Consider the following 25,516-nt stretch of genomic DNA (forward strand, 5'->3'; position numbering starts at 1 on the left):
TCTGCAGAGCTTTTAGTTCTTCTATGCAAGATCTCCAGCGTTCCCTGTATGCAAGTTCCAGGAACTACAAAGAAGGGAGGAAGCCATAACTGGTGTTTACTACTCAGTTCACCGTCTGTACAGTAGTGCTTAAGGTAGATGAGGAAGAAGAAGAAGAAAAGGAGGAGAGACCTGGTTGTCTGTCTGTTCTCCTAGTTCAAGCTGTTCCAATAGGGTGCGTAGGTATGTACTCCGTAGAGTCTTTGCCGTGAAGATACGGACGTTAACACAAAAAGTATACTTTGGGCGGAATAATAAATCGGCTACTTTGGGCGGAATAATAAATCGGCTACTTCGGACAGTATTGCGTTTCATCTATCGTATATCGTACATTCGCCCAGTGAAAACAGTTTAATAAAGCCAGGAATCTAATCTCCCTGTGGTTTGAAATGACTTCTTGATTATTGATAACTCCGTATAGTTTCTGCCAAAGCGCGGCGTGTTTTAGCTCCGAGCTTCCTCCGCCAAAAATTGGACCTCGGCACAACAAACAACCTTGACCTGACCTTGCGCCCAACAAAAAAACCCGGCGGTTCCTGGGATCGTGAACCCTGCCCGCCCTTGTTCGCCCGCCGCTGCGAAAGACACCGGAGCTGGCGCTTGATTGCTGTCTGCAAAGCTGAATTCACACCGGCCGGCGCTGCATGCTGGATAGATTAGTACTGGGTAACTAGTACTGGAACCTGGAACTACTCCGTACTGTTGACAATAATCAGTCAGTGGAACTCATAGCCCCCCTTCCTTCCTACTACCTATTTACTTGTCTTTAGGCTCGCCGCCCGCGCTGCTGCATCCGGTCCGCCTGGGTTGTTGTTTTTCTTTCAGCTTGTTGAGCCCATCTAGTTATATCTAGGGGTTGGGTGCTGAAAGGGAAAACGGTCTGGTCTTTGCCCCGCCGGCCTCTGGGGAGTTCTTTGCCCGTTTATGCTGCCAAATATGGTTCCGTCCCGCTCTCGTCCTGTTTTTTCTTCAGGCAACCTCATTTTCCTTATCTCTCCGTCAAAGCAGCGCGTGTCCTTCCCTGTCTCTCTTTATTCTTCTTCTTCTTCCGGGGCTTCCTTGTTCCGCTCGCTTTTTGTAGCCCGGCTGTCCCATCCGTCATCATATAGACCGTATTCAGGTATGTCGAGATTAAAAATAATGTAAACTTTCTATTTAGTCCATTGCCCTCTTCCCATTTGTTTTCACCGAGGAGAGACAATGAACTCAATCAATTCAGTAAATAAACCATAGACTGACGCTGTCTGCGGATGCATATATATAGTCCAGACAACCGGCCCACTTTCTCCCCAGCCGCCGCATCCTCCTTTTCCTTCCCCTCCTTCATTCAAAAAGCCCTCGATACTCCGCCGTCTCCTAGGCTTTACCGCAATCGCCGTATTCTCCTTCACCGTTGGAATTTCACTTAGCCCCGGCGTATCCAACATGGTCCAGATCGCTACCCAAATCCGCACCGACGACGAATCTATCTACATAGCCCCCGACGATATCCTGCGAGATATCGATGCCTTCATCCACAACCACCCTCTAGCCCACTCCCTGCGAACGGATGAGCGCTTCACCGAGTCGCGACCCCACCTCAAGATTCCAGCGGAATTGCGCGCCCATAACCTCACCGCGGGAACTCTGGCAGGGGCCAAGAAAATCGCTGTACCCCCTTACGCCTGGACAGAGGCGGGCGGCAAAAGCCTTGTCTCCATCTTATATCTGGGTTCGGACGTCTCTGGTCACCCGGGTATTGTGCACGGCGGACTACTTGCTACTATTCTCGACGAATCTCTTGCCAGGTGCTGTTTCCCCGCTCTGCCCAATGGCATTGGCGTCACCGCGAATTTGAACATAGACTACCGCAGCCCGGCGCCGGCGGGGTCGTTTTTCGTTGTCCGCGCTGAGACGGTGAAGGTTGAAGGGCGCAAGGCGTGGGTTGAGGGGCGGATTGAGACGCTGCCTGATGAAGGGCGGGAACCTGTTGTCGTAGCCGAGGCGAAGGCGTTGTTTATTGAGCCGAAGAATGCTGCTGTATGTGATCCTGTTCTATTTCTCGTTTCTGTCCCTCTCCTTTTTTCCTTCTTTTTTTTTGGGGGGGGGGGGTTGTCACAACTGCTTGTCTTGGATCGTTTTACTAACTTAATGTTACAGTCTCTTCCACGACTTTATAAAGCAACATAAACACTGATGGTTGCTTTTTTTGTGCATTTCCTTTCCACCATGATAGATTTTGTTGATCTGTCTGTCTTGATACACGGAAGGCTTTTCAAAAGATTGCAGTTAGATATAGCCGCCACATTTTTTGCTGCCTTGTTTTCTCCCCGCTGAAAGAGGGCGTTGATATGCATTAGACTACTGTTTTGTCATCGTTGCTTTCTACTTCCTACCTTTTTTTTTTTTTTTTTTCTTTTTTTTTTCTTTTTTTTTTTTTTTTGTATTGCATGATTCTTTTTCCCATTTTTTTGCTCCCTTCTTTTGGAAAAGGAATTTAATCCCCAAAAAGGACCACTTCTGGTGGTCCTGTTGCGGTTTATTACACATAATGCTACATTTAATGGAAAAACTATGAGTAACTTAGAGGCTCTACAATAGCTTGAAATATGCTTCATCGAAGATAGAATCCCCTAGAATTTTATCAAAGCGCATTTAAGTGGCATAAATAAATTGTTCTTGTTGTAGGCTTATGATATAGATCTCTCCCTGAGAATGTACTCCGTACTCCGTACTCCATCTGCACCTGACCGCCTTGCAACGTGATTGGCCCACACACGCTGGCCATTGACCGCACCTCCACCAAACAGCTTCCGCCAGCACCAGGAACGTCTATTTATGCCGATAACATCGGATAACAACAACCTTGGAACTCCGCTCACCAAGGACGAAAAGGAAGATAGCCTACCACCCCTACATCCCATGCCCGCCTCCTAGAAAAAAACCCAAAGAAGCGCGGCTACGGATTTCTCATAACTATAGATAATGTCCAAGGAACCCAAATACATCCTCCTTTCCCTCCCCAGCTCCATCACCCCGTCCCACCATCGCGACGATGCCCTCGAAGCTATCAGCAAGACCGTCACCTCAGATAACGGCGCGGTGATTCCCTTTGCGATCCCGGAGTTCAAAATCGGGACGCTAGATGCGTTGGTGCAGCAGGCGGATGAACTGGCGAGGCTGGAAGCACTGTGCCAGGGTGTGGTGGGCAAGGTGGGAGAGGCACTGAAGAATGTGCTGGAGGGCGATGAGGAGCGGATTTCGAATATGAAGATGGTTAATGATAGTATGGTGGTGGATATTTCTTTCTCTCCCCGTTCTTTTTTGTTTTGCGCTGTATTATTATTACCCCGTGGCTTACCCGACTTCTTGTCTATTTTAATTCGCTAGTACCCGTTGAGCAGTATCTAAGGACGTTTGAATGGAACAAGGTCAAATATCGGGCGGAGAAGTCATTGGCGGAATTGATAGATTTGCTACAGAAGGTATGGAAATAGTCGGCCTTTTGCTTGATTGTTCTTCAGACCCGTTTTCTTTCTGATGAACGTTCTCCCTCATGCTTAGGAAGCTGCAAGCATCGACCATGACGTTCGGGCCAAGTTCTCACAATACAACCAAGGCAAAACAACACTGGCTGCGCTACAACGGAAACAAACGTATGAAAACAAAATCTACCTTAGGTAACAACCTGCACACTTTGTTTTAACTGTATCCTGATACTCTGCTGCTAGGGGCACATTATCCACCAAATCACTTGCATCTATTGTCAACCCCCGCGTCCTCGTCCAAGACTCCGAATACCTCGAAACCCATCTAATCGCCGTCCCCTCACGGAGCACAAAGGAATTCCTACGAACATACGAAACCATCTCGCCCATGGTCGTCCCGCGCTCTTCAACCTTGGTTGCCTCAGATGACGAATCGACCCTCTACGCTGTTACGACGTTCAAAAAGCATAGCGCTGAATTCATCCATAAGTGCCGGGAGCACAGGTGGACACCTCGAGATTACAAGTATGTGGAGGGCGACGAGGAGAAGGAGCGGAGAGATCTAGACCAGGCCAATGCAGATGCGCGGAGGCTGTGGGGGGAGACACTGCGGCTTGCGACGACAGGGTGGAGCGAGGCCGTGATGGTCTGGGTGCATGTCCTTGTTCTGAGGGTGTTTGTGGAGACGGTGTTGAGATATGGGCTGCCGCTGGACTTTGTCTGTGCGTTGATAAAGGTTGGTTGCTTTATCTCTTTTTTTTCTTGCTGCACCCTCCCTCAACCTACTCAATGCGGGCAGCGGGCCGCTCTGCCCCTCCCATTTTGTCCTTTTGTGATCAATTCCTGGAACCCCCTCTCCCGGAACCTCTTTCATGCACCATTCTTGTCTCCTTGTAACCTTCCGATCGCAAGCAACATGCTCTTTACCCGCGCTCTTCCCCCTCCCGCTCCCCGCGGAGATTATTACGCATGAAACGCTAACAAAGACCAAAACAAATAAATTAAAAAACAATCCATCAGACCACAAATAAACAAGCACGAAAAGTGAAGAGACTCCTTGACAACTCATATTCATACCTAGCGGGCAACGCCTTTGGACGTGATAAGAAAGGTCGTGTCCGAAAGGATGATCCGTTGGACATGCAGCATGTCAGTGGTGCGGGCGAGAGCGGAGCAGGCGAGTATACTGCCTATGTATATTACGAGATGGAGTTTGAATGAAACCCCCCCCCCCCCCCCCCCCCACTTCCCTCTGCGGGTGGCATATCTCTTTCTACTTTTTTTTTTTTTTTAACTCTGTCCATTTTTTGAAATCTTCAGCGTATGATTGATTCAGTTGATTCAGAAGAGAAGAGGACGAATGATATGTTGCTGGCCTGCCCTATATATCGCATGCGATTTGTTTGTTTCCTGTTTTTTAACATCTGCTGTAATTTTCACCATAGTGCCTTGCACACTCCTGTTTTGTTTTCCCTTTCTTCAAATTTTTTTTGTCATAGTATACTCCGTATGGGAGATGCGATACTCATATGAATTTATCAGAGTGTTCAACTAATACATTTACAACCTGAGCTTCTATTTTGTTTCTTCTCACATACAAGTGATCTAATATTTTGGAAGCCCTCTCTCTAAGTCAGAATCCCCTTTTCATTGATTTTCACTCGAGTTGCTCTTTGGATATTTTTGCTCTTGTTAGTTTTGCTCGTGAGCAGGTGTATCTCTTCATGAAAAGATTCTACTCTACTATATGATTTTATGGAGTCGTTTTCTCCTATTTTTTTTTCTCCCTGTCTCTTATACAATATCCTTGCATATCATTCACCACATGATAAATTCATGATTCTCTATAGTTGGTATATAATTTTTCATGCCAGCTCCATGCATTGCATGTCACCCGTGCCGTAAACCCGAAAATAGAACCATCTAGCAAAAAACAAAAGGGAGAGAGAGAGAGAGAGAGAGAGAGATTAGAACAATAACAACTCTAATTCTGCACGGCTCGTTCGGGCAAATACCCTTTCGCCTCCAAATACTCAATAATCACCGCAACCGCCTCCTTGATCCCAACCTCATGACTCTTGATATGAATCTCAGGCTTCTCCGGCGCCTCATACGGCGCACTAATCCCCGTAAACTCCTTGATTATCCCCTCGCGCGCCTTCTTATACAACCCCTTCGGATCCCTCTGCTCCGCCACCTCAACGGGTACATCGATATAGACCTCTACAAACGGCAAACCAGAGGACCCCTGGCCGCCTTCCTCGCCATGTATCGCCGCCGCATGCAACTGGCGCGCGGTCTCCCGATCCTTGCGGTACGGCGAGATGAACGAGGTGATGGCGATGGTGTTGCTGTCGGCGAACAGCTTCGCGACCTCTGCGATGCGGCGGATGTTCTCGTTGCGGTCTGCCTCGCTGAAGCCGAGGTCCTTGTTGAGGCCGAAGCGGATGTTGTCGCCGTCGAGGCGGTAGGCGGCGACGTTGTAGTGGGTTAGCAGCTGGTGTTCGAGCTCGACGGCGATGGTGGATTTGCCGGAGGCAGAGAGGCCGGTTAGCCAGATTGTGAGGCCTTGTTGTTTGCGGAGGGCGGTGCGCTCGGCGCGGGTTAGGTGCGGGGGGTGGTAGGTTATGTTGCTGTTTTTTTTTTTTTTTTTGGGTGTGGGTTAGGGGGATGGGTATGTATGGGGTGGTTAAAGCATTGGGAGTAAGGGATGCATACGTGGCCATGCTTATGATTTGGGGTTTGATATCAATTGAGGGTTTGAGGTTGTTGGTATGAGTTCCCTTCTTCTATAAGCGTCATCGAGATGAATTATTGGTGGGGTTGGCTACCCGCCGCGGGGTAGAAGATGGTGATCCGTTCCGACAAACTTGAACCGGAAGAAGGAGAATAGAAGGGATATGGATATGTCCTTGGCTAGGATATAGAATACGGGTATCTTATAGAGAGAGAGAAATGAGGTGTTTTACAATGGAGGGGAAAAAGGGGAAATGTAATAGATATTTATTTAATATAGATCGAGAAAACAGTGCTGAAATGACGTGATTGTTGGTGGAAAGAAGGCGATGGCTTGGCGCTGACGAACTTTATCCCAACGTCATCAGATAGAACATCAACATCAACATCAACATCAACATCAGCATCAGCATCAGCATCAACATCAGCATCAACAGGATGCTAGAGCGGACAATTGGTGAGAGGAGATAGAGAAAGATTAATGGTGCATGTGTAGGTGACACGTAACATCTCTATTTCCTTTGTGTTCGCTGTTAACATGCCAATTGGCCGTTGAATCAGGGACACTTTTATTCTTGTAGCAAGCACAAGGGGGGAAAATGAAGACAGCTATAAGTCGAAAGAAGGCCTCAATCCGCAAGAGATATTCTCTGAAGGTTTATCTATTATAGCCTTTATTTCTACATGTTTAATATTGTGCCTCCTTGGCCGAATGGGCGGGCGCTTTGGAATATCTATCTACCCCTTTGTGGCAGCATCGTCCGTCCGCTGCTTTGGGGGTCATGGCCAGGTATCGATACTCTTCTGTATCGAAGGGACTCTACTAAATCTAGCAGTCAACTGGTATGCAATGGATGACATTGTTTTTTTCTAGTATTATTTAAACATTGTCTCCATTTGCATATGGTCACTAAATTGTGATCCTGTGATTGTTGATATCAAACATCTCTCTCCCTTTATCAGAAACTCGGTGAATAGACTGAGGGGAAACTATAGCCCTCTTAAAAAGAGATGGCGTGTGAATACTACAGCAACACATATACTCTTTCTGAGAGACTATCTCAAGGACAGTCCATTATTCTAAGGCCTCCTCCTGATCTCGATGCTGGCCAACCGCATCAAGCCCTTTTTTCTATATAACCTTAGTTGTGCTGATTCTATTTCTTATACTTCTACATCTTCTACAGGTATTCAGATATATAGTAGACCTTTAGTCATTTCTACTATATATACAAACCTGTTGTTTTCTCTCTCCTTTAAACGCATATCCCTTTCATGCACATGTTTTTTTGCATGGCCTAGCTGTTTCCCAGCCCCGAGCCTCCTGAACACAGACAGAGTCCGGACTTTATCACTGGGCGACATAAACCCTTTACCTACATCTAGCTAGCTCCTGTGCAGTTTTTGACCTCTATTGTGCTCACCCTTTGGATGTCTTCCTTTCCTTCATTTCAAATTCTTCCTCCTTTCAGTTGATTAGACAGTTCCGTTCCTGGCTTTGTTTCTGAAAAGAACGGCATTATTCTCTATATAACAATCTCTTTTCAGTTTGTTATCATACACATGTAGTGCTGCTAATGCTACTGAGATGTCATCTCTAACCCTGGAAGGCGCATTTGAGCGCTACACGTCGGTGATCAGAAGCAGTGTGTGGGATAAACTGCTGGACAAGTGTGTTGGGAGAGGTACGTGCCCCCGTCTCCCTGACTTCTTCATTTACATATACCGCGACGACTAGCTTACCGTGCGTGGAGGCCTTGCCGAGAGGTTGCATATGTCGCGACTTGAGAAAGCACATGCGCTTTCCGCGCGGGCATGGGAGGAGGCGATGGCAGAGATTTCGAGTAGTCCAACAACTGGCATTGACGATGATATCCAGTCATCCAATGTACCGACGCGACGCAACAGCAGTACAGTTTGCACGTCCGTTGAAGAAGAGTGGGATATGTTCTTCAGGGAGCTAGAGGAGAATGGGTCGCTTAATGATAGGCCGTCGGACGATGAAGAGGAAGAGGGAGCTGGGAATGGAGCTGGGAAACTGCGTAACGGTGAGTAAAATACCTTGATAGCTCTATTGGGCGCGCAAATTTGGATACTGACACCAATTTAATCAGGCGATGCAAGACGAAGTAGACAAAAATGTTTGCCTATACCCCCAACCCCACCAATACTGCGATGAGCGAGTTCCTAACCTAACCATTCGTATTACACAGCTCGCTCTGGTCCCTCCTATGCGATGGCTGGAATTGGCCGATATCATCATGCAAAAGACGCCCCAAAAGAGTGGACTGAGGAACTCATTCTTCAGAGTTTATCATTCCTAGCTCCCTTTGCCAAGTCCAATGTTGACAAGTTAGCTGGTTATCCGGGCTGGCATAGCCTATATTCAAGACCTGACAATGATCGATTGTTGGATAAGAAACCAGAACGTTGCCGTGGATTTATCGTGGGTAAGGCAGAGGGGATTCCTGCGAGAGGATTCTCCAATTCGAGCACTGTGAAGTCTTCTCTAAGTTTCGCGGTTGATATGTATAGGGCCACTGGTGTTGTGGCGCGACTGTCTCCTGTCTTCAATGAAGACGAAGAACTATGCGTTCCTGGGCCAGTTGGTTCTCCCATACGGAAGCTGCCAGTGATTTTTGTGGATGATAGTGATGAATGTGCCCTTGAGTCTTGCGATCCCTCTTCTGTAGTGCAAAGGACGAATTGTCAGGACGTGGTCTGTGATAACGATTTGGAACAGTCAACAGAACTTGATACTAAGGGCAAAGAAAAACAAGATGGCATCTCGCACCACGGTGATGATGTGCCACCATCATTCCTTTTGACGCATGAGGCGGATAGCGGACAACCAACCCCGACAGCACATAGGTCAGTCTGCGCAATCAACGGGCAACGCAAGCCAATCAAATTCGATGGGGACAAGGCGATAAGACTTAGGCCCTGGAAGATGCACTGGAAAATACGCTGCTATTTTGAAGAGAAGGAAGAAAAGAGGAAAGACACTCTCGGAGACCAGATCGTGGCCGCAAAGTATGCAGCGGTCCGCCGCCGCGAGCAATATGAGGCATGGATGAGACGGGTAAATTGCCGTAGCCGACCGCGCCTTGGGTGTAGAGCCGAACGTGAATTTCCAAAGCAGCCAACGACGACTGACCAACTCGAATGCGGAGGTGCACATGATACATCCATTGACGCAGAGCCACTCCTACTTCCATGCTCCCAAGCCAACCCATTTGACCAACTAACGAGGAGAGCAGGCATGCGACCCGCTTCCAAAGCTTTCTTCCCCATCTTGAAGCCACTCCTCCCCCACACGACATTGCCAGAAACAATGAAGAAAACCCGGGAGAAGATAGCCCGCGGGCTAACGACTCTGAGATCCTTCTTGGATGGCAAGAGCTCCACGCCCCCAATATCTACCATCCGAGTACAAGCCCAGAAGCTCGAAGTTAAGCATATAAAAATGTACCGGAGGGAAGTTCTCGGCCTTTCTGCTCTAACAGGGTGCTGCGCTCTCCTTACAGCGGGCGACTGGGCGGGATACTACAAGAAACGAGACGAGGAGCACATGCTGCGCAGCCAGGGCCGTCTAACTGAAGAAGAGGAAGCTGCAACAGAAGCGATCATCGAAGACTCAGACGACGAAGATGATGACCAAAACCACGATTTCCAGCACCTCCTGCAGAAGAAACTTGCCCGACAGAAGAAAAACACATGGCCACAACCACCCATGTACGCAGGCCATACGGGGCCCACAAAGATGGACCAGTCACTGGACCCCTTCGTGCCCGAGCCAATCGAATTGCTAGACGATATCGACCCCGTCATTCTCACCAATATGGACGCGGAGTGCGGCAAGACTATGCACCCCATCAGGATGAAGGATGTCGAGGAGGTTTTGGATATGGAGCACTATGCTGCTGTTGCTGCGGGTGTGCTTTTGGCGGAGGTGCATAAGCATCCCGTCGAGGGGTTGAAGTACTGGGCGCTTCGGGAGATTTTTACGTTTGCTGGGGATAATGGGTGAAGTGGGAAGAAAGGGTGGTGGGATGGGAGGGTGGAAAGGGTTGGGTTTTTGTGGAAAGATCGTTTCTTGGCTTCTTTCCTCCTTTTAACTTTCTTTCTTCTTCACTTTTGCTTTCCTATTTCCCTTTTTCTTTTCTTTTCTTTTCTTTTCTTTCTTTCTTTCTTCTTTCTTCTTTTTTTTTTTTCTCAGAAGCGATTCACCCACCTCCTTAATCCTGAAACTGGAGATTGACTTGGCCCACCAGTCTCCATATACCACAACAGCCAGCAAAAACAGGCACACGACATTTAACTTTGGTAATATACCTACCTATTTAGATTGGCACCGGCGAAATTTCTGCATTGATTTCGATGGGATTGGTTTCTTCAACTTTCTGGATTTTTTTTTTTTTTTTTTTTTTTTTTTTTTTTTTTTTTTTTTTTTTTTTTTTTTTTTTTTAAAGAAACCCCCCTTTCCCATAGAAGAAATAGAGCAAGCGTGCGTTGGTTGGTTGGTTGATTGGTTAATTGATTGATTGATTGATTGATTGAAGAATTCCTAGCTCCAAAGGAGACGCCAAGTTATTGCATAGTCTACTCCATGCCATGGTTGGGGAAACGAGCTGATTTTCGAAAAATTCCGTCAGTTCTTCAACCTGAGCTCGGGTTTTGGTGCGGCCAACTAAATAAACCGTTGTTGATAATAGCCAGATAGCCAGCCATAATAATCCATTTTTTCTAAGCATGGCTCCCTCCATGCCAAATGTTTTTTTTACTAATCAATTCTCACCTCGCCGGGCCATCATTTCCGCAAAGAAAAAAATGGCTTGGCTGAGTTGTGGCAAATATGGCGAGCACCCGCTTTCCTCTCCCTTTCAGCAACGGTTCAACCCCCCATCCCATACCATACCCCTATCACTCGACTGATTCCTTTCTGCCTCGCGATCCTTTTTCATGTCAAAAGTCATATGAAGTCGAGGGGTTGGGTTGTGTGTATATAGCTTCGTTCTACGAACACAGACACACATCCAGAGACGCGCAGAAATAGAGATCAAGCGACAAAAGTTCAATGGGGTTTTTATCAAGTGTTAGATTATTGTTAGCTCTGCGGTTCTCGTTTCTGTTGAAAGGTTATAAGAAATATATATGTACGTGTATATGGATGGATAAATCTAATAGGAAACGAAGGTAAAACCTCTCATTCATTTATACTATGAGTTAACTCATCCAAGGGAGGAAAGAAAAAAAAAATTAAAATCATCGAGAAAAAAATCACGGAGCAAAAAGGGGGAGAATATGGCAATTTGATTTTCGAAGCGCAGATACTGAGAAAGAGAAGGAGAAGTTCCAAAAATTCAAGATAGTGTTGTGGTATCTAGAAAAAGAAAAAAAAAGGTTTAGAAAAAAGCCAAAGAGCCAAAAAAGTAAAATATTCAAATGAAAGATGGGGGGTATAAAGAAGTAGGGAAGAGCTTCAGGTGTGCGTTGTCCTGAGCCAACCAATCACAAGCGCAAAAGTGGCATGGACCATATATAGAATATTATATGCAAAGACTTTTCAACATGGTCTGTCTGGCAAGGTAACAAAAGGAGAACGAGGAAGATAAATTAAGGAAAGACAAAGGAGACGGCAGATCTGCTTGCTAAAAGTGAGTGACTGGGTTGAGTAGGTGTGTTGCCGCATGGGCGCGGAAAAAAGAAAATCCACGGGATTAAAATAAGGAGGTGGGTTAGAAGAGAAAAACGATTAGAAATGAGAGGAAGAACGGAAATCGGGGGATATTAATGTACAATATAAATAGAGGCAGAGTAGCCAGTGCTCCGTAGGAGCAAAAAGCGAATGGAATCGTAAAGAGAAGAAGAGGTATCGATCGCTATGCAAGAAAAAAAAAAAAAAATGTAAATGTAAAAAACGAAATAAGATAAATGTCAAAAAATATAAAACCAAAAAAAAAAAAAAAAGAAATTATACAATCTGGTCTGTAGAGATGCAGGAACATGTTGGAGGATAGAGATGAAAGATCTAGAAGAAACGAAAGAAAAAAAAAAAAAAAAAAAAAGAAGGGGGCATACTCTCACGCCAAACCCTCTTACCATCTTCGTTTTTAAAATTTCCACCCAATCAACAACAAATCGATCATATAGACGGCCCAAACGGCCCATCCTCATCCCCATCATCCCCAACATCCCCGCTACCACCTCTTCCCCCATCCCTCGCCGCCGAAATAATCCCTCCAATCACACTATCGCCATCATCGCAATAGGCACCACCATACGAACCGTACCCGTCGCCATTATAGCTCCTCGCCTCGGCGTCCTGGTCGTAGCTCGACTGGCGCAGGAGCGGCGGCGTCGTCGGCGGCTCCCGCTCCAACTCTAGCTGCTGGGGCAGTTTCTCCCGTTGGCGCGTGGAGGGCCTGCGTGGGCCACCGGTGCTGCTACTGCTGCCGCCGACGCTGTTATGGTTGTAGTGTCTTAGTGGTCGGCTTTCTGAGTAGGTGCGGCGGCTGCCGGAACCCATTGGCAGGGGGGCAGGGGCGCTGTATGCTGCTGGTGATTGGCGGACATTTGAGCTGGGTGGGGTCAGGAGACCGGAGAGGAAGCTGGGTGGGCTATTGCTCGAGACCTTGGAAGGGGTGCGGTGGTCATTGGCGGGGACATTGGCGTTGGTTTTCGCGGATGGTGGGTCGGAGACGACGGAGTTCTCGCGCGCTTTGCGCCAGTTGCCCCAGGCCGCTGCGGCGGCTAAGGGTAAGGAGCGCGGGGAGGCAGCGAGGTTGGAGAGAGTGGATAGCGATGAGAATTGCTGGCTGCCATTGCCATTCCCGCCAGACATGGCGCGTTCCTTCTCTTGTTGTTCCATCTGCAGGTTAGCTTTCAGGCGGATGGCAGCATCGCGGACGGCTTGTTGGTTGAAACTTGGCTGGGAGAGGGTGTTGATGATATCCTGCAGATCATCCAGGCGGACGCCAAGGAGTTCGCGGAGCCAGTTGATTTCCGTCTCGCGCTCTTTTACCTTCGCAGGTGCATCTTTGTCAATGGCTGCGAGGTCCTGTTCCAACTCCTCAATACGTCCTTCGCGCTGCTGCAATTGATCCTGCAGAACCATGATAGACTCTCGTAGCGCCTGCGGGGAGATCTTCTCGGGAATCTCAGATCCTCTGCGGAACGTCATGGACGGCGACGTTGGTTGGCTGGGTGTCTGGCGTTGCCGGGACGGAGCACCCTTGGCACTTTGTGCCGCCTGTGCCGCCGCGCGCGCTGCTGATTTCGCAATCTCAAGCTTCTCTTCGACGAGGACAAGTTTGTCTTCCAGATGCTCAATCTTCTCATCGCGCAGCGCCAGCAGTTCCATCAAGTGAGACTCGCCGCGCTGCCGATCCTCAGAAGCATTGTGTAATGCCCGGGCATGGCGTTCGCGGAGGTCATTGAGGCCGCGCTCGTGCAGGAGCCGCTGCTCCTGAAGCGCATTCTCTTTCGACTCAGCAGCTTCTGCGAGAGCCAGCCGCTTCGCATCCGTGGCTTCTTCAAGTTGTAGCTCGTGTCTCGCCTTGGCTGTATCGGCATCCAGCCTGACACTATCCAGCTGGTTCTGGAGATTGTTGATTTGCGACTCCAGCTCGGCACGAACGTAGTTAACTTGGTTATTAGCCGCGTCGAGATCGCTCTCCATAGACTTCCTCGCCCTCTTAATTTCCGCATGGCTACTCTCGCGCGCCTCATTAAACTCACGCTCGAACCGCGCAGCCTTGTTTTGCAGATCGTGGTTTTCTTGTCGCAGAGTCATCAGCAGCTCCTCAAGTCGTGCATTTTCCTGCTGCGATTGTCCGAAGATGAAACGCAGCTTGGTTGCCTCCTTCTCCTGCTGCTGGAGGTCGCCAACCTCCATCTCCAATTTTTCTCTCAACTTAACTTCACGCTCGTAATTTGCGCGAAGAGCATTGTTCTTGCCCAGTAGGTCCGCTTCCTTTTTCCGCCAGGTAGCCTCGTAGAAACTAAGGTTCCCAGACGCACTGGCCATGTCCTCCTGGAGCCGTTCAAACTTCTTGCGAAGTCCCTGTCTCGCAGCCATGCTATCCTCGATCTGCCTCTTCATATGGTTTATTGTAAGTTTAAGGTCCTTATTCTCGCTTTTAACCTGCTCAACCTGCGACCGCCAGTGTTCTCCAGAGACCCTGTACTCATCCAGAGTTTCTTCGAGGGTAATATTTTTCACAGACAGCTCCGAGAGAGTGAGTTGCAAACTCTCCTGTTGTTCCTGAAGCAGCTTAGCCTGTTTCTCAATCCGCTCTGTTTCAGGAAGTTTCCGCTCCTTTAGGTCCTTGAGGGCTTCTTCAGCCTTCATAGCCGATTCGCGGTGAAGGGCTGCGTCTTCCTCGGCAATTCTAAGAAGCCGTTGACATTGTGCAAGTGAATCCTGTGCATCTTTGCGTGTTTGATACTCCTTCTCGGCCCGCTCTTCAGCAACCCGTAGCATGGTCTGCATTCCCTCAACTTGGAACTTAAGCGCCTCCATGTTATCGATGTGCGAAACAGATTGAACAGGTGCATTAAGTTTGGGGTGTTCTGAAATGGCATCGACAATGACCTGTCTGACATCAATTGGTGGCTCTGGAGCTGGCTCAACCGGTTTGGACGCAGCAAGCGTCTTCAGCTCAGCCAGCGCATTTTGAATTTCCGTAAGATCAACGACGGGAGCTGGGACTGGAGGCGGGAGTGGTGGAGCAATAGTTTCAATACGAGGAACCTGGCTAGCCAGCGCTTCAGTGACAGCTTGCTTGATTTTATCAACACGTCTGTCCCTCCTGTTTAAGGGAGATCTGGACCTGTATTTCATGAATGTCTGGTCTTCGTCATCATCTTCATCTTCGTCATCTGCATCACTATGCTCCACAACTTCAGCCGAAGCGCTCCTGCGCTGACTGCCGGATCGCGAAGCAAGAACGTCGAGAGATTGTTGGATGATGCATAACGTCCGCTCAAGCGGATCCAGACGGTTCTCTAGGATACCACCAACAATCTCATTCACGTGTCTGTCGAAGAAACGGCTTCTCTCTCGGAGCTTCGCATCCTCGGCCACGGAAACAACATCATCCCAATCACTCACATGCTCGATCTCAGGGTTATTGAGATGTCGTATTGGGGATTGGCTACTGCCGCTAAGAGCACTTCGCTGAGACGAGAGCAGGTGCTGAGACTGCCCATCAAACTCTGAGTGTATCTTGGACAGGTTGCCGAGGCCGCGCTGGCCGCCTCGTAGACTTGGACTGGGAGCATTGCTACGGACTGCATGGCTAGGAACAAGTCGTGGCCTAGTAAACTGGTGTCCAAACGTTTCTTGGTTGGGAGGCTGTGGGGTGTTGAATCGCTCAATGCCGAGATCCGAGTTATTGTCGTTCAGCTGCCTCATGACGGCATCAATCTCTGCCTCGTCGATGGAATCGTGATCAGCATCTTCTTCGGAACCAGACATCACTCCGCTCAGTGGCAACGTCTCTTCTTCCTCCTCTTCCAGATCTCCGGAAGTTTCAACTTGAGGAGGTGGTTGAGCAATGGTATTTGTGAGGTACTTGGCGGGCGGTGGTGAGGAAGGAGTTGTAGACACAGCGTATCGGGAGCCCTCGAGACCGACGTTATTCTTTTGGCTGGATGGTGGTTGGGCCTGTTTAACAGTGGCGGGCGCCGGAGCCGGAGCGTTGGTAAGAGCGGGAGCTGGCGCTAGGGTAACGAACGGAGCGGCAGGTTTGAATTCAAAGGCCGCCGCGGTGGGTTTTAGCACCGATGACGATAGCTTGGATGGACCAGCAACAACCTCATTATTCACGGTATTCGAGTCTTGTTCGTTAAAGGATATTTCAGCACGTTCCACAGTGACAGCAGCAGTATCATCCGTCACTCGCTCACTCTGATCCTGTCCCTTGGAGTCTGTCTTCCTCTCGAGACCATGACGCCCAGGACCTGAAGGGAACGCATCATTAAATGCAGCAGCCTCGAATCCGTTCTTGAATTCAAACGGCCGCCACTCCGCAGTTTGGCTAATAGGCGTGTCTTTCGAGATGGGAGTAAGGTCCTCAGCAGTCGGCGTGGTGGTATCGACAGTAGTAGGAGGAGCGGCAGGAGCAATGTCCTTGGGACCAGAGCTGATCTCCTCGTGCCCCTTTGCCTCCTCCACAACCAACTCGGGCTCCGGAGTCGCGGTCTCCTTCCAATCCGCAGGCGCGACTATATCATTAAGCGGTGCCACATCATCCCCCTTTCCACCACCACGTGGACTCTGACTCGGGAGCGTAAACTCAACCTCCCTATCCCCATCACTCCCCGCTCGCCTAGCACGCTTCTCCCGACCAAGCGGCCCAGATCTCCCCGCTGCGTCCGCAGGTTTCTTATTATTATTATTTACATTAGTCTGATTGGTATTAGTGTCATCAGGTCGAATTATCGGAATGGCCTTTGATCGCTTGGCCGGCTTGATGATTAGGGAGGACGCGTCGAAGTCGCCGAATATCTTGCCACCTGTGAATGATGGTGCCGTTGTGGAGGCCCCACCGCCAGCCTCGGAGCCGGACACGGGCGTTGTACCAGCGACATCCGCTGTGGTGTCTGAGGCGAAACTGCGGCCCGGGTTAAAGACAGGTGCATCTATGTTAAAGGACGCGGTGGAGAAGTTGAAGTTGGTATTTGAGGAGAGTGAAGGGGTTGTGGTAGTATTACTGCCCCCGATCGGCGCGAATGATGGGGCAGTCACATTGAAGGCGTTGGAGGATGTAGCGCTATGCTGCGACACCCGCGGGCTGAATATGGATGGTGATGGGTGGAAGATATTATTCGTATTTGAATAATGTGGTTGTTGCGGTGGCTGGAAGGTAGACCCCGTGAAAGAAAAGGTATTGGACGCGAAGGAGCCAGATGGGTCGAATTCCTTCGCTTCGACATTGAGTGTTGAGACAGACGTGCGCGACCTGTGTCGTTGTTTGAAAGAGGTTACGCTGGCTTGCGCTTGGTGATGGGAGCTGGAGTCAAAGCTGTTCTGCTGGTTGCCAAACTGGCCGTGGAAGGAGCCTGAGAGGCTAGGGTTTGTATCGATGTCGGACGCATCGAGCGGGAGATCTTCCTCATCCTCCTCACCATCGTTCCGTTCACCGAAGAGGCGCTGCTGCGGTAGCACCTTCGCCTGTTGGACGTTGGACAGGTTCGACACCGGCTCCTCAGCAACAGCCCATCGAGACTTCATCAAGTCATCAGCGGGGTCGCGCTCATGCTCACCCTCATTCTTATCATCTTCCTCCAACTGACGCCGAATCGCATCTTCCAGGTGATACTCAGCCTGCTCTACGCCCTTCTGTAGCGTCTCACTCACGTTATGACGATGTCCGCGCGGGGTTGGATGTGCAATTTCCGGACCCGATGATGGGGATTGTACCGTATCCGAATCCGCCAAAGGCGGGGAAATGAGTTCAGTGGAATCTACCTCCTGCTGTTGCTGTTGCTCTTGCTGTCGTTGCTGCTGAGATAAAATGGGCAGCGGCCCCTGCAACTGCGATAGCAAACCAGATGTCCCGGTAAACTGCAACTGCATTTGTTTCGCATCATCAGACGCCATCGGCGAAACAGGCGGCAGCATGGAATTCATATTATTCATGGTCGCCAGGTTATTCGCGCCAGAGCCAACAGGAGAAACACCACTCTGGTGCCCAACGAAGAAATTCGGAGACGCAAAAGCACTCTGAGCAGGGGGGGTTGGTTGGAAGGGCATGAAAGGGAACCCTTGACTGTTAAACGAATGATCTACCCCGATGAGGCCAGGCTGGGTCGGGAAGGAGGAGCTGGTCGGTAAGCCAAATGGTGATGCGGCAGGGGGCGCGAATGCACCAGGTGTTGAGGCTGCCAGGGTAGCTTGGCTGAATGGTGCAGAGAAGGCGCTCGAGGGTAGCCCAAATGGATTACTCGCCGCGGAGGATGTTGGGATTGGCGGAGAAAACGGATGGTTGTTAGTAGGGAACTGCGACGAGGCCTGGCTCATCGGCAATGATCCTCCTGGGGAAATACCGGCGGCTGAAGCGGGTGGATCGGGGTCAAGGAAGACACCCAGTGCACGCAGCTTTTCCTCCTTGAGGAGATTGACATACGCTTCCCACTCGGATTGATCGGGGAAGCTGATGGTATATTTGTTCTCCCGCCATTCCCTCAGAGATTCGTATGGGTCCGGGAATGCTGGTCGACTTTGTGAGCTGGCATCTGAACCTCCAAACCGAGACCCGTCGTCAAAGCCACGAATATCATACCCCTGTTGCTTCCACTCCTTCAACCGGTTGTCGACATCATCTGGAGTAAGCAGGGAGAAGCCCCCATGGCTGGAACCGCGACGGTCGTCAAGGGGTAATGCAATAAAACATTGCCTCTTTCCCCACAAAACTTTCTTCCTCGGCCGTTGAAAAGCAGGCGTTGACGTCCTCGATTGTTTGGGGGCAACGCGTGGACTGTCGGGGAGAGGTGGTGGGTGATTGACACCGCCATTCTCTTCATTTGGTGGTGGTGGTGGTGGTGGAGGGAGTGGTTTATCAATGGGCGATATCGGAAGACTCGAATCACCCGCTGATGACGAGCCGTTTGGGTGCGGGCTCAGGGCCGCCTTGGATTGAGCCTCTTTGTCGGACATGGTAGCTGCTGTAGCAGGAACACCGTCCAGTTCGTGTCCGATATCCCAAAAGTCAGACTGTTTCAAAGTATCCGTGCTTTTCTTCGGGATGTGTCTTGGTCGGATTCTAGATAGAGGCTGACGGCGGGTGTCCCGAGGAACAAGCAAGTCCTTCGATATGCTTCGACCAAAGGTACGCGATGTCGGAGTCTTGAGGAGATCCTCGTCCTGGGAATCGTCCTCTAGACCAAGCCAACCCTCCGATTGATCCTCGCTCAGGTGATTTCTGGCCGTCAGGAATGAACCCGTGCCGCTATCCGCCGAGTCGTCACTCAACCAGTTTGTACGCTCCGTTCTCTGCTGTCCTGACAGATACTGGTTGATCCACTCTGCGGTGAAATCCTTGATAGGATTCCCGTGTCGGCCCCTTGCCGCACCTCGACTGATAGAGCCGTAGAAACGCCTCGAGACGCGCGAGGAGGATGGCTTTCGGGAACCGTTGTTTTTATTCTTACTCTTATCACCACTAGCCTTTCTTGCTTCGGGATGGGTACTCTTCGTGGACGAAGGAGAATCTTCCCCGCTGTTATTAGTATTGCTGTAGTCTCCTTCTCCTACTTCGTCTTCGTCTTCTTCCCGCCGACGATATCTCAACGAAGACGAGGGATATCGCTTAGGACTCGGAGTCGCATACGGGGAGCCCCAGACCGTAGTGTAATAGACGCTACTATCAGTCTTCCGGTGTTCGGGAGACGAGGAGAGCGAATCTGACTCAGTGTGGTACTTGGGTAACGAGGGCAGAGAGACCACGCCGCCGGCACCGTTTTTGTTGTTATTGTTGTTGTTGCTGGAAGCCGGGGAAGGGATTCGGGGCAGCAATCCGAGCGAGGGAGCAGCCTGGAGGCCTGAAGCCCCTGGAGTCACCGAACGCCTCAGAGATGGTATTGTCGCGATGGGGAGGTCTTCCGCTGGAGCTGTCTCGCTCTGTCCGCTAACAGATGTTAGACGGAACACCGGGTTGGCCGAATCCGCGGACAAAGGTGAGCCTGGAAATTGATGGAGACGATGGATTAGAGGTTTAGTCCATTGGGGTGAGGAATGGCAGGGATAGGTTTAGTTTCATCCCATTGTAAAACTGAATTAGAGGAGGAAGGGGAGTATTTGGAATTTTGCCTGAATAAGGAGTGGATTGGACACATGTTTTTCTTTTTTCTTTTTTTTTTCCTCTCTGTTTCAAGGAAACCAAGGGGGAAAAAAAAGAAAGAAAAAAAAAGAAAATAGAAATAAGATCACGTACTTTCCGTGTCGTCTGTAGCAGCAGCAAGCACCCGCTTGCCGCTCTGAATATGTTCCGGAATCTTGAAGCATGGAAATCAATGCGGATGGGAGGAAAGGGATAAGATGCAGGCCGGTTGTTCCTCTTACGGCGCGGATGGTCCTGTTCAACCTGAGAAGAAAGAGAAAAGAGAAGAAAAAAAAAAAAAAAAAAAAAAGAGGACTGGCCGCTGAGGGGTTGACTGGGCAGGTTATTTATTTATTAACTATTGGTTTGCCCTCTCACTCCCACACAGTTTCTCTCTGTTTGGACCCCCCCCCCCGGGTTTTCTTTTTTTTTTTTCTATTATTTTTTTTCTTTGGTTGCTGTTGCTTGCTCGTGGCGTGGACACGTTGAACACGTTGACAGGATTGACGCGACAAGCGGTGGACGGAACGAGTTGGGCAGCGAGTCCAAGTCCAAGTCCAGTCCAGTCCAGTCCGGTCGTGGGTCTGGTCTAGTAGGCGGAGGATGGGGATGGAGGGTCGGTCGGTCGGTCGGGCTCGGGACGGGACGGGGGACACGCAAGGCAAGGGGAGAAGGGGGAGCCAGAGCAGAAGTAAAAAGAAAAACAGAAACGGAAAAGAATATATAAGAATCGGAGATGAGGATAACAGTAACTTAGTAGTAGTAGTAGTAGTAGTAGTAAATAGTATGACGGGAAGGTAAACAAGTGGTCAAGGGCAAGATGTGGATAGACAGGCGATGGAACCATGGCGCTGCTGAGCCGCCGAGGATAATCTCTAACTAAGCGTTGGCTGTGCCTGTCCTGTGCCTGTCCTTGTGCCTTGTCCATATTATTATTAATTATTAATGGAGTTAATAAATAACAGATAGAGAGATATAAAACAGTAACAGTTCTCAACAGATATCACCAGTCATCTTTCTCTCTCCTCTCTCTCTCTCTCTCTCTCTCTCTTACTCTCTTACTCTCTTAACCTCGTCCCCTTTATTTTTATTTTATTTTATTTTATTTTCCTTTTCCCCCTTAAGCCAAAAAGGGAATGGGCGCAAACTCAAGCGAGATTAAGCGGTATTGGTATTTACCGCTCCATACCCGCCTGCCATTTGCATGATTGGTCGGTCGTGTGGCTCGATACGCCCTCCTTACAATACAGGATACGTTAGCCTCCCGGGGGGACTGCGAATTTTTTTTGGGAACGGAATATGATAACAAACGGGTTGAAGGTACACACGTACTGTACAGTACATGTACTTGTGATTACTAGCGATTTTGCTGGGAGGAGATGTACCTGTACCTGTGAGCGTCATAGTTATGCCTTGTTCGGTGTTGATCCTTGAATTATTATCATATACCGTGTATGTACGGAGTACTCCGTATATTATTATTAATTTAATTTTTCTCGACGCGTCTCTCCGCAGAAATGTGCGACTGTACTGTTATTACCCCAGTCATTGGTCTGATATCTAACCCAAACATGGTAAAGGGGGAAGATTATGTGCGAAATGAATGGGATAATTTACAGTTTACAAGCAGAAAAGCTAGATTCGTTTTTTATAGAAAATGCCATGGTGTAGAGGTTTACAAAAAAAACCACGTCTATTGTATCACAACACCAGATTGACCAGATGTTCTTCTTCAGGTTGAGTTTGAGAGAGTACAGGAGAATCACTACCACCACCACCACAACCAACCACACACCCACAAAAGCAAATGCGAGGGAGAAAAAAAAAAAGAAAAAGAAAAAGAAAAAGAAAAAAAACTAAAACAGCAGTAAAAGGAAAGAAAAGATATTGCCCGGTGCACCGATGCCCCCTATCTAATCTACCCATCTACATACATACCCCGTATGGAATTAATTACCCACTTACAACACAAATTCTAACGAACAAAAATTACCAACAAAAAAAAGAAAAATCAAAAAATCAAAAATCAATCCACAAGTTCCCGATCTACATTTCTACATCCCACCCCCTTAGCACTGCACCTCATACTTCGGCCGGCGATCCGCCGTGTACATGCCCCAATGCTTCTCGCTGGCAGCATTGCCGTTATCACCGACGCTGTCGGGCTTCCAGGGCTCGTCGAAGGCCTCGAAGAAGAACACATCCACGTCCCACGCCAGCAGCGCGCAGACGCCCTTGTCGTGGAAGATCTTGGCGTTGGCAGTGCCTGCTTTGGCCTTGCCGTAGTTGGAGCCGCCATCTGTTTTTTGTAAATTTTTTTTGTATCGTCAGTTATGGTTATAAGGGAGAGAAGGGGGGGGGGGGGGGTGAGGGCAGGGGGGGAAAGAGAAAGGGAGGGGAAGTGTACCGCTTGGCCAGCCGGTTTCACCAGTAGCGATGTAGATGTCCTTTGCACGGGCACCGGCGAGCTTCTGGATGCGCATCATGGCGCGGGCCATGTCATCGAAGAGGGTGGCGGTGGCATTCTGGACGTCCTGGCCTTGCCAGAAGGCAAAAGCATTTACGAGGCTAGAATGGAAAAAAGAGAGGAGAAGAAGCCCACACCACACACGGTTAGCACAGCGCCCCCATCTGTCCATTTTGAAAACAGGGGGGAAAAGAAAAGAGAAAAGCATAGTACAAGTAATCCACATTGCCAAGGACTAGAGCATCAGCGGTACCATCGTCATATTTGTTCCAGCTGTCCGCAGTGCCTACCCGCACCCCGGGGATCTTCTTCTTGACTTCATTGATCTTCTCTAAGAGTTCTGGGCCGGTGAAGTTGCCGCGGTAGAGCGTCTCCGAGCCGACGGTGATTGCAGAGATGACGTCCTTATGTCCCTTGACTGCCTTCTGCAGCACCCGTACATCGGCGTTGAAGGATTCCGGTACATCGGGCCTATATAGATATATATATATACATATATACATATGAATTAGTCTTCTGTTAATCATATAACGTAGATAATTATATATATATATATATATGATGTATTACGCACCAAATCCCAAGAACAACTTTAAACCCTTTTTTCGCGGCGGCGGGGAGGATAAACAAGGCATTATCACAATCACTCGCCGAATAGGTACGAACGAGCTTCGTATGGGCCTGGAGGACATCAAAGTCGTCCTCGAAATCCTTTTGCGACTTGCAGGTTCCATCGGGGTTCTTGACGCCCAGGGCGAAACCGAAGGTGCCGGCGGCGGAAACCACGGCGGGACCCGCTGCCAGGGCGAGCGGGAGGAGATGGGAGAGACGCATCGTTTTTTTTTTTTTAATTTTGTATTTTGTAATTCCGAAAAGTGAGGGACGAGTGAGGTTTTGGTATTAATCGAGTTCGACCGAGGGAATGATTTTTTTGTTCAAATGAACTGATTGATGGGTGTTTCAGGAGTGAAAAAGGGAAGGAAAGAAAGAAAGAAAGAAAGAAAGAAAGAAATATAAAGAAATAAGGGAATGAACCTGAATGAATGGATACGATATTCGGGAGAGGCAAAAAGCAGAGAACGAAAGGTAAGAAAGAAGTTTATAAAATGAATGACAGACAGACAGACAGACAGACAGACAGACCGATAATAACGATGACAAGGAGCAAGAAGAAGAAACCCAGCAGAAGCGACAGATATTGAGCAGTGGCGCCGAGGCCACCAACCACCACCACCACCACCCACCCTCACCTGGGCGCGTGTCCGTCCCGTCCCGTCCGTCTGTCTTGTCTTGTCTTGTCTGTCATCTGTCAGTCAGTCTGGCTTTCCACGGGTCGGTCGGGGTCGGATTCTTCGGACCCTTTCGTTGTCTGCCATTTATTTCTCCCCCCAATTCATCAAAATTGGCTGGATACTTACGGAGTAACACCTCCTATTATTATTGTTTTAAAAATAATGGAGCTGTGGAACATCTTATCTTACTCCATACAGCACAAACAGAATAATAATAAGTAGTAGTAATGATTCATTCTCCAATAATTAACTGCCCATCGTCTGTCTGCTGCCCAAGCAAGAAAATTAAAATAAAATAAAAAATAAAAAATAAAATTCTCCCTCTCCTCTCGCCATCCCATCCCGTCCCTTGAAGTCCCAAGATTCCCTAGGGTGCAATCCATCCATAGATCCCCGACCCAGGTAATGGAAGGACCGGACCCTAACCCTTGGTTTCATCCGGTCTGGGAGTCTGGGAGTCTGGGACACAACACGACAGTCAGTCCAGTCCGTCCGGCGGGCCCTTGGACTAGTTACTACTAGTAGGACTCCATCAGTTTTCGCAGGGTAGCAGCCCGACTCTGTAACCACTAGCCACAGTCGCCGGACGACACAAGGTTCGAGGAGAATAATACAATACTATACGGTGGGAGATTTTATATCGGTTTGGTTTCGGTTCGGTGGGGCGGCTTCATTTTCTTAGCCTCTGCTTAACTTATCATAACTACTAGCGGAAGCTTCATCATGGTGGTGATTAATAAGATATTACTAATCCGAATCCAAGATCTACTGCGTACTAGTTTACTACAAAGTGGGCTTTTATAACCACTCACTACGTAATTAGTAATAAATTGCAACTTATCTGAAGGCCTTGTGAAATCAAGATCTCTTATTCTTGAGACTCGTATAGAAGCTATGTATGTTGTACTGTAGTTACATAGTAACCGTGCCATGCTTACTCACTCTCTGTAGTGAGTGCGCCACAGCGTACGGAAAACCACACCGTAAAGAAAATATTTTCAATATCTTCATTCTTCATCTTCAAATAATCATCATTAATTATAATCATGTCTAAATCTTCTAATTACACTGAGGAGCAGTTGCAAAGAGCTGTTGACGCGTACAAAAGCAATTCAAAATTAAAAATCACATCTCTGTCGCGAGAATTCAAAGTCCCATATGCCACCTTGTATGGGAGGATCAACAGGAAGAAATCAAGGACTATGAGGGTTCCACTGAATTGAGCATTGAATGACAGCCAGGAAGAGGCAATTAAGATATGAATTCATCAATTGAACATTAATTTTTGCCCACCCACCATCAAGCATATCGAAGCTGCCGCGAACCATATGTTGAGACAGTATCATACAGATCCAGAGACTGCACCTCCCACAGTAAGCAAGATGTGGATATATCAATTCATCAAACGCCTGCCAGATTACAAACAAGTCAAGCAAAAACCCATGAATTCAAAATGATGCCCCGGATCTCAATATATATGATGGTGATGGTGATGTATGCGATCACTTTATCCCATCATCTGCAGATCAACTGTCAACTGTCTCCTCGCAATTAACCTCCCCAGAGACAGTTGCAAAACTACGTCACCAAATCGATGCAGCAGTCAAGGCCTTAGAAGATGTGAAGGATACTCTTACACCTGGTTTGACAAGGCAGTTGAACAAGATCTTCAAGGATAGCATGGTCCAG

The 25,516-nt window shown here is 48.7% G+C and overlaps 6 protein-coding genes across 8 annotated transcripts; 3 read left to right on the forward strand and 3 right to left on the reverse strand.

Moving 5' to 3' along the window:
• The first annotated feature begins 358 nt into the window (after positions 1–358).
• BDCG_08452 (thioesterase) lies at positions 359–2,422 on the forward strand. The gene is made up of 4 exons (XM_045424234.1): positions 359–754; positions 810–1,159; positions 1,304–2,058; positions 2,179–2,422. Exons 2-4 carry the CDS (start codon positions 964–966, stop codon positions 2,206–2,208), a joined length of 981 nt encoding a protein of 326 aa, XP_045272996.1. The 5' UTR covers positions 359–754; positions 810–963; the 3' UTR covers positions 2,209–2,422.
• A 325-nt stretch (positions 2,423–2,747) lies between these two features.
• Positions 2,748–4,808, forward strand: BDCG_08453 (V-type H+-transporting ATPase subunit C). Its single transcript, XM_045424235.1, has 5 exons — positions 2,748–3,304; positions 3,409–3,503; positions 3,583–3,674; positions 3,750–4,242; positions 4,527–4,808. The coding sequence occupies exons 1-5, from the start codon at positions 3,004–3,006 to the stop codon at positions 4,725–4,727; spliced, it is 1,182 nt and encodes a 393-aa protein (XP_045272997.1). The 5' UTR covers positions 2,748–3,003; the 3' UTR covers positions 4,728–4,808.
• Positions 4,809–5,434: 626 nt separating this feature from the next.
• On the reverse strand, positions 5,435–6,585 carry BDCG_08454 (adenylyl-sulfate kinase). Its single transcript, XM_045424236.1, has 2 exons — positions 6,225–6,585; positions 5,435–6,139 (listed from the first exon to the last, which is right to left on the reverse strand). Exons 1-2 carry the CDS (start codon positions 6,230–6,232, stop codon positions 5,491–5,493), a joined length of 657 nt encoding a protein of 218 aa, XP_045272998.1. The 5' UTR covers positions 6,233–6,585; the 3' UTR covers positions 5,435–5,490.
• A 497-nt stretch (positions 6,586–7,082) lies between these two features.
• BDCG_08455 (uncharacterized protein) lies at positions 7,083–10,542 on the forward strand. The gene is made up of 4 exons (XM_045424237.1): positions 7,083–7,927; positions 7,997–8,290; positions 8,357–8,383; positions 8,456–10,542. Exons 1-4 carry the CDS (start codon positions 7,831–7,833, stop codon positions 10,270–10,272), a joined length of 2,235 nt encoding a protein of 744 aa, XP_045272999.1. The 5' UTR covers positions 7,083–7,830; the 3' UTR covers positions 10,273–10,542.
• A 782-nt stretch (positions 10,543–11,324) lies between these two features.
• Positions 11,325–20,845, reverse strand: BDCG_08456 (myosin class II heavy chain). The gene is made up of 2 exons (XM_045424238.1): positions 20,183–20,845; positions 11,325–19,931 (listed from the first exon to the last, which is right to left on the reverse strand). The coding sequence occupies exon 2, from the start codon at positions 18,904–18,906 to the stop codon at positions 12,388–12,390; it is 6,519 nt and encodes a 2,172-aa protein (XP_045273000.1). The 5' UTR covers positions 18,907–19,931; positions 20,183–20,845; the 3' UTR covers positions 11,325–12,387.
• A 1,056-nt stretch (positions 20,846–21,901) lies between these two features.
• Positions 21,902–24,471, reverse strand: BDCG_08457 (glucan 1,3-beta-glucosidase). Of its 3 annotated transcripts, none has more exons than XM_045424240.1 (5): positions 23,894–24,471; positions 23,110–23,834; positions 22,749–23,006; positions 22,476–22,636; positions 21,902–22,367 (listed from the first exon to the last, which is right to left on the reverse strand). In XM_045424240.1, the coding sequence occupies exons 2-5, from the start codon at positions 23,367–23,369 to the stop codon at positions 22,138–22,140; spliced, it is 909 nt and encodes a 302-aa protein (XP_045282557.1). In that variant the 5' UTR covers positions 23,370–23,834; positions 23,894–24,471; the 3' UTR covers positions 21,902–22,137. The 3 variants fall into 3 exon arrangements, with proteins under 3 accessions (XP_045282557.1, XP_045282556.1, XP_045273001.1); XM_045424241.1 differs by having other exon boundaries at positions 21,926–22,367; positions 23,954–24,436; XM_045424239.1 differs by having other exon boundaries at positions 23,110–24,471.
• Between the last annotated feature and the right edge of the window lie 1,045 nt (positions 24,472–25,516).

The sequence above is a fragment of the Blastomyces dermatitidis genome (genome assembly GCF_000003525.1).
Source record: "Blastomyces dermatitidis ER-3 genomic scaffold supercont1.11, whole genome shotgun sequence".
In the NCBI taxonomy this organism is placed as follows: Eukaryota; Fungi; Ascomycota; class Eurotiomycetes; order Onygenales; family Ajellomycetaceae; genus Blastomyces; species Blastomyces dermatitidis.

Bases quoted from the DNA above. Each gene is read 5' to 3' on its own strand.
- BDCG_08455 (XM_045424237.1), top strand. From the start codon at position 7,831: ATGTCATCTCTAACCCTGGAAGGCGCATTTGAGCGCTACACGTCGGTG. The intron at 8,291-8,356 runs GTGAGTAAAATA...CAATTTAATCAG, and splicing joins AGCTGGGAAACTGCGTAACG to GCGATGCAAGACGAAGTAGA. The intron at 8,384-8,455 runs GTTTGCCTATAC...CGTATTACACAG, and splicing joins AAGACGAAGTAGACAAAAAT to CTCGCTCTGGTCCCTCCTAT.
- BDCG_08452 (XM_045424234.1), top strand. From the start codon at position 964: ATGCTGCCAAATATGGTTCCGTCCCGCTCTCGTCCTGTTTTTTCTTCA. The intron at 1,160-1,303 runs GTATGTCGAGAT...GCATATATATAG, and splicing joins ATCATATAGACCGTATTCAG to TCCAGACAACCGGCCCACTT. The intron at 2,059-2,178 runs GTATGTGATCCT...TTAATGTTACAG, and splicing joins TTGAGCCGAAGAATGCTGCT to TCTCTTCCACGACTTTATAA.
- BDCG_08457 (XM_045424240.1), bottom strand. From the start codon at position 23,369: ATGCGTCTCTCCCATCTCCTCCCGCTCGCCCTGGCAGCGGGTCCCGCC. The intron at 23,007-23,109 runs GTGCGTAATACA...ATATCTATATAG, and splicing joins AAAGTTGTTCTTGGGATTTG to GCCCGATGTACCGGAATCCT. The intron at 22,368-22,475 runs GTACACTTCCCC...TACAAAAAACAG, and splicing joins TGAAACCGGCTGGCCAAGCG to ATGGCGGCTCCAACTACGGC.
- BDCG_08453 (XM_045424235.1), top strand. From the start codon at position 3,004: ATGTCCAAGGAACCCAAATACATCCTCCTTTCCCTCCCCAGCTCCATC. The intron at 3,675-3,749 runs GTATGAAAACAA...CTCTGCTGCTAG, and splicing joins GCGCTACAACGGAAACAAAC to GGGCACATTATCCACCAAAT. The intron at 4,243-4,526 runs GTTGGTTGCTTT...ACAATCCATCAG, and splicing joins TTGTCTGTGCGTTGATAAAG to ACCACAAATAAACAAGCACG.
- BDCG_08456 (XM_045424238.1), bottom strand. From the start codon at position 18,906: ATGTCCGACAAAGAGGCTCAATCCAAGGCGGCCCTGAGCCCGCACCCA.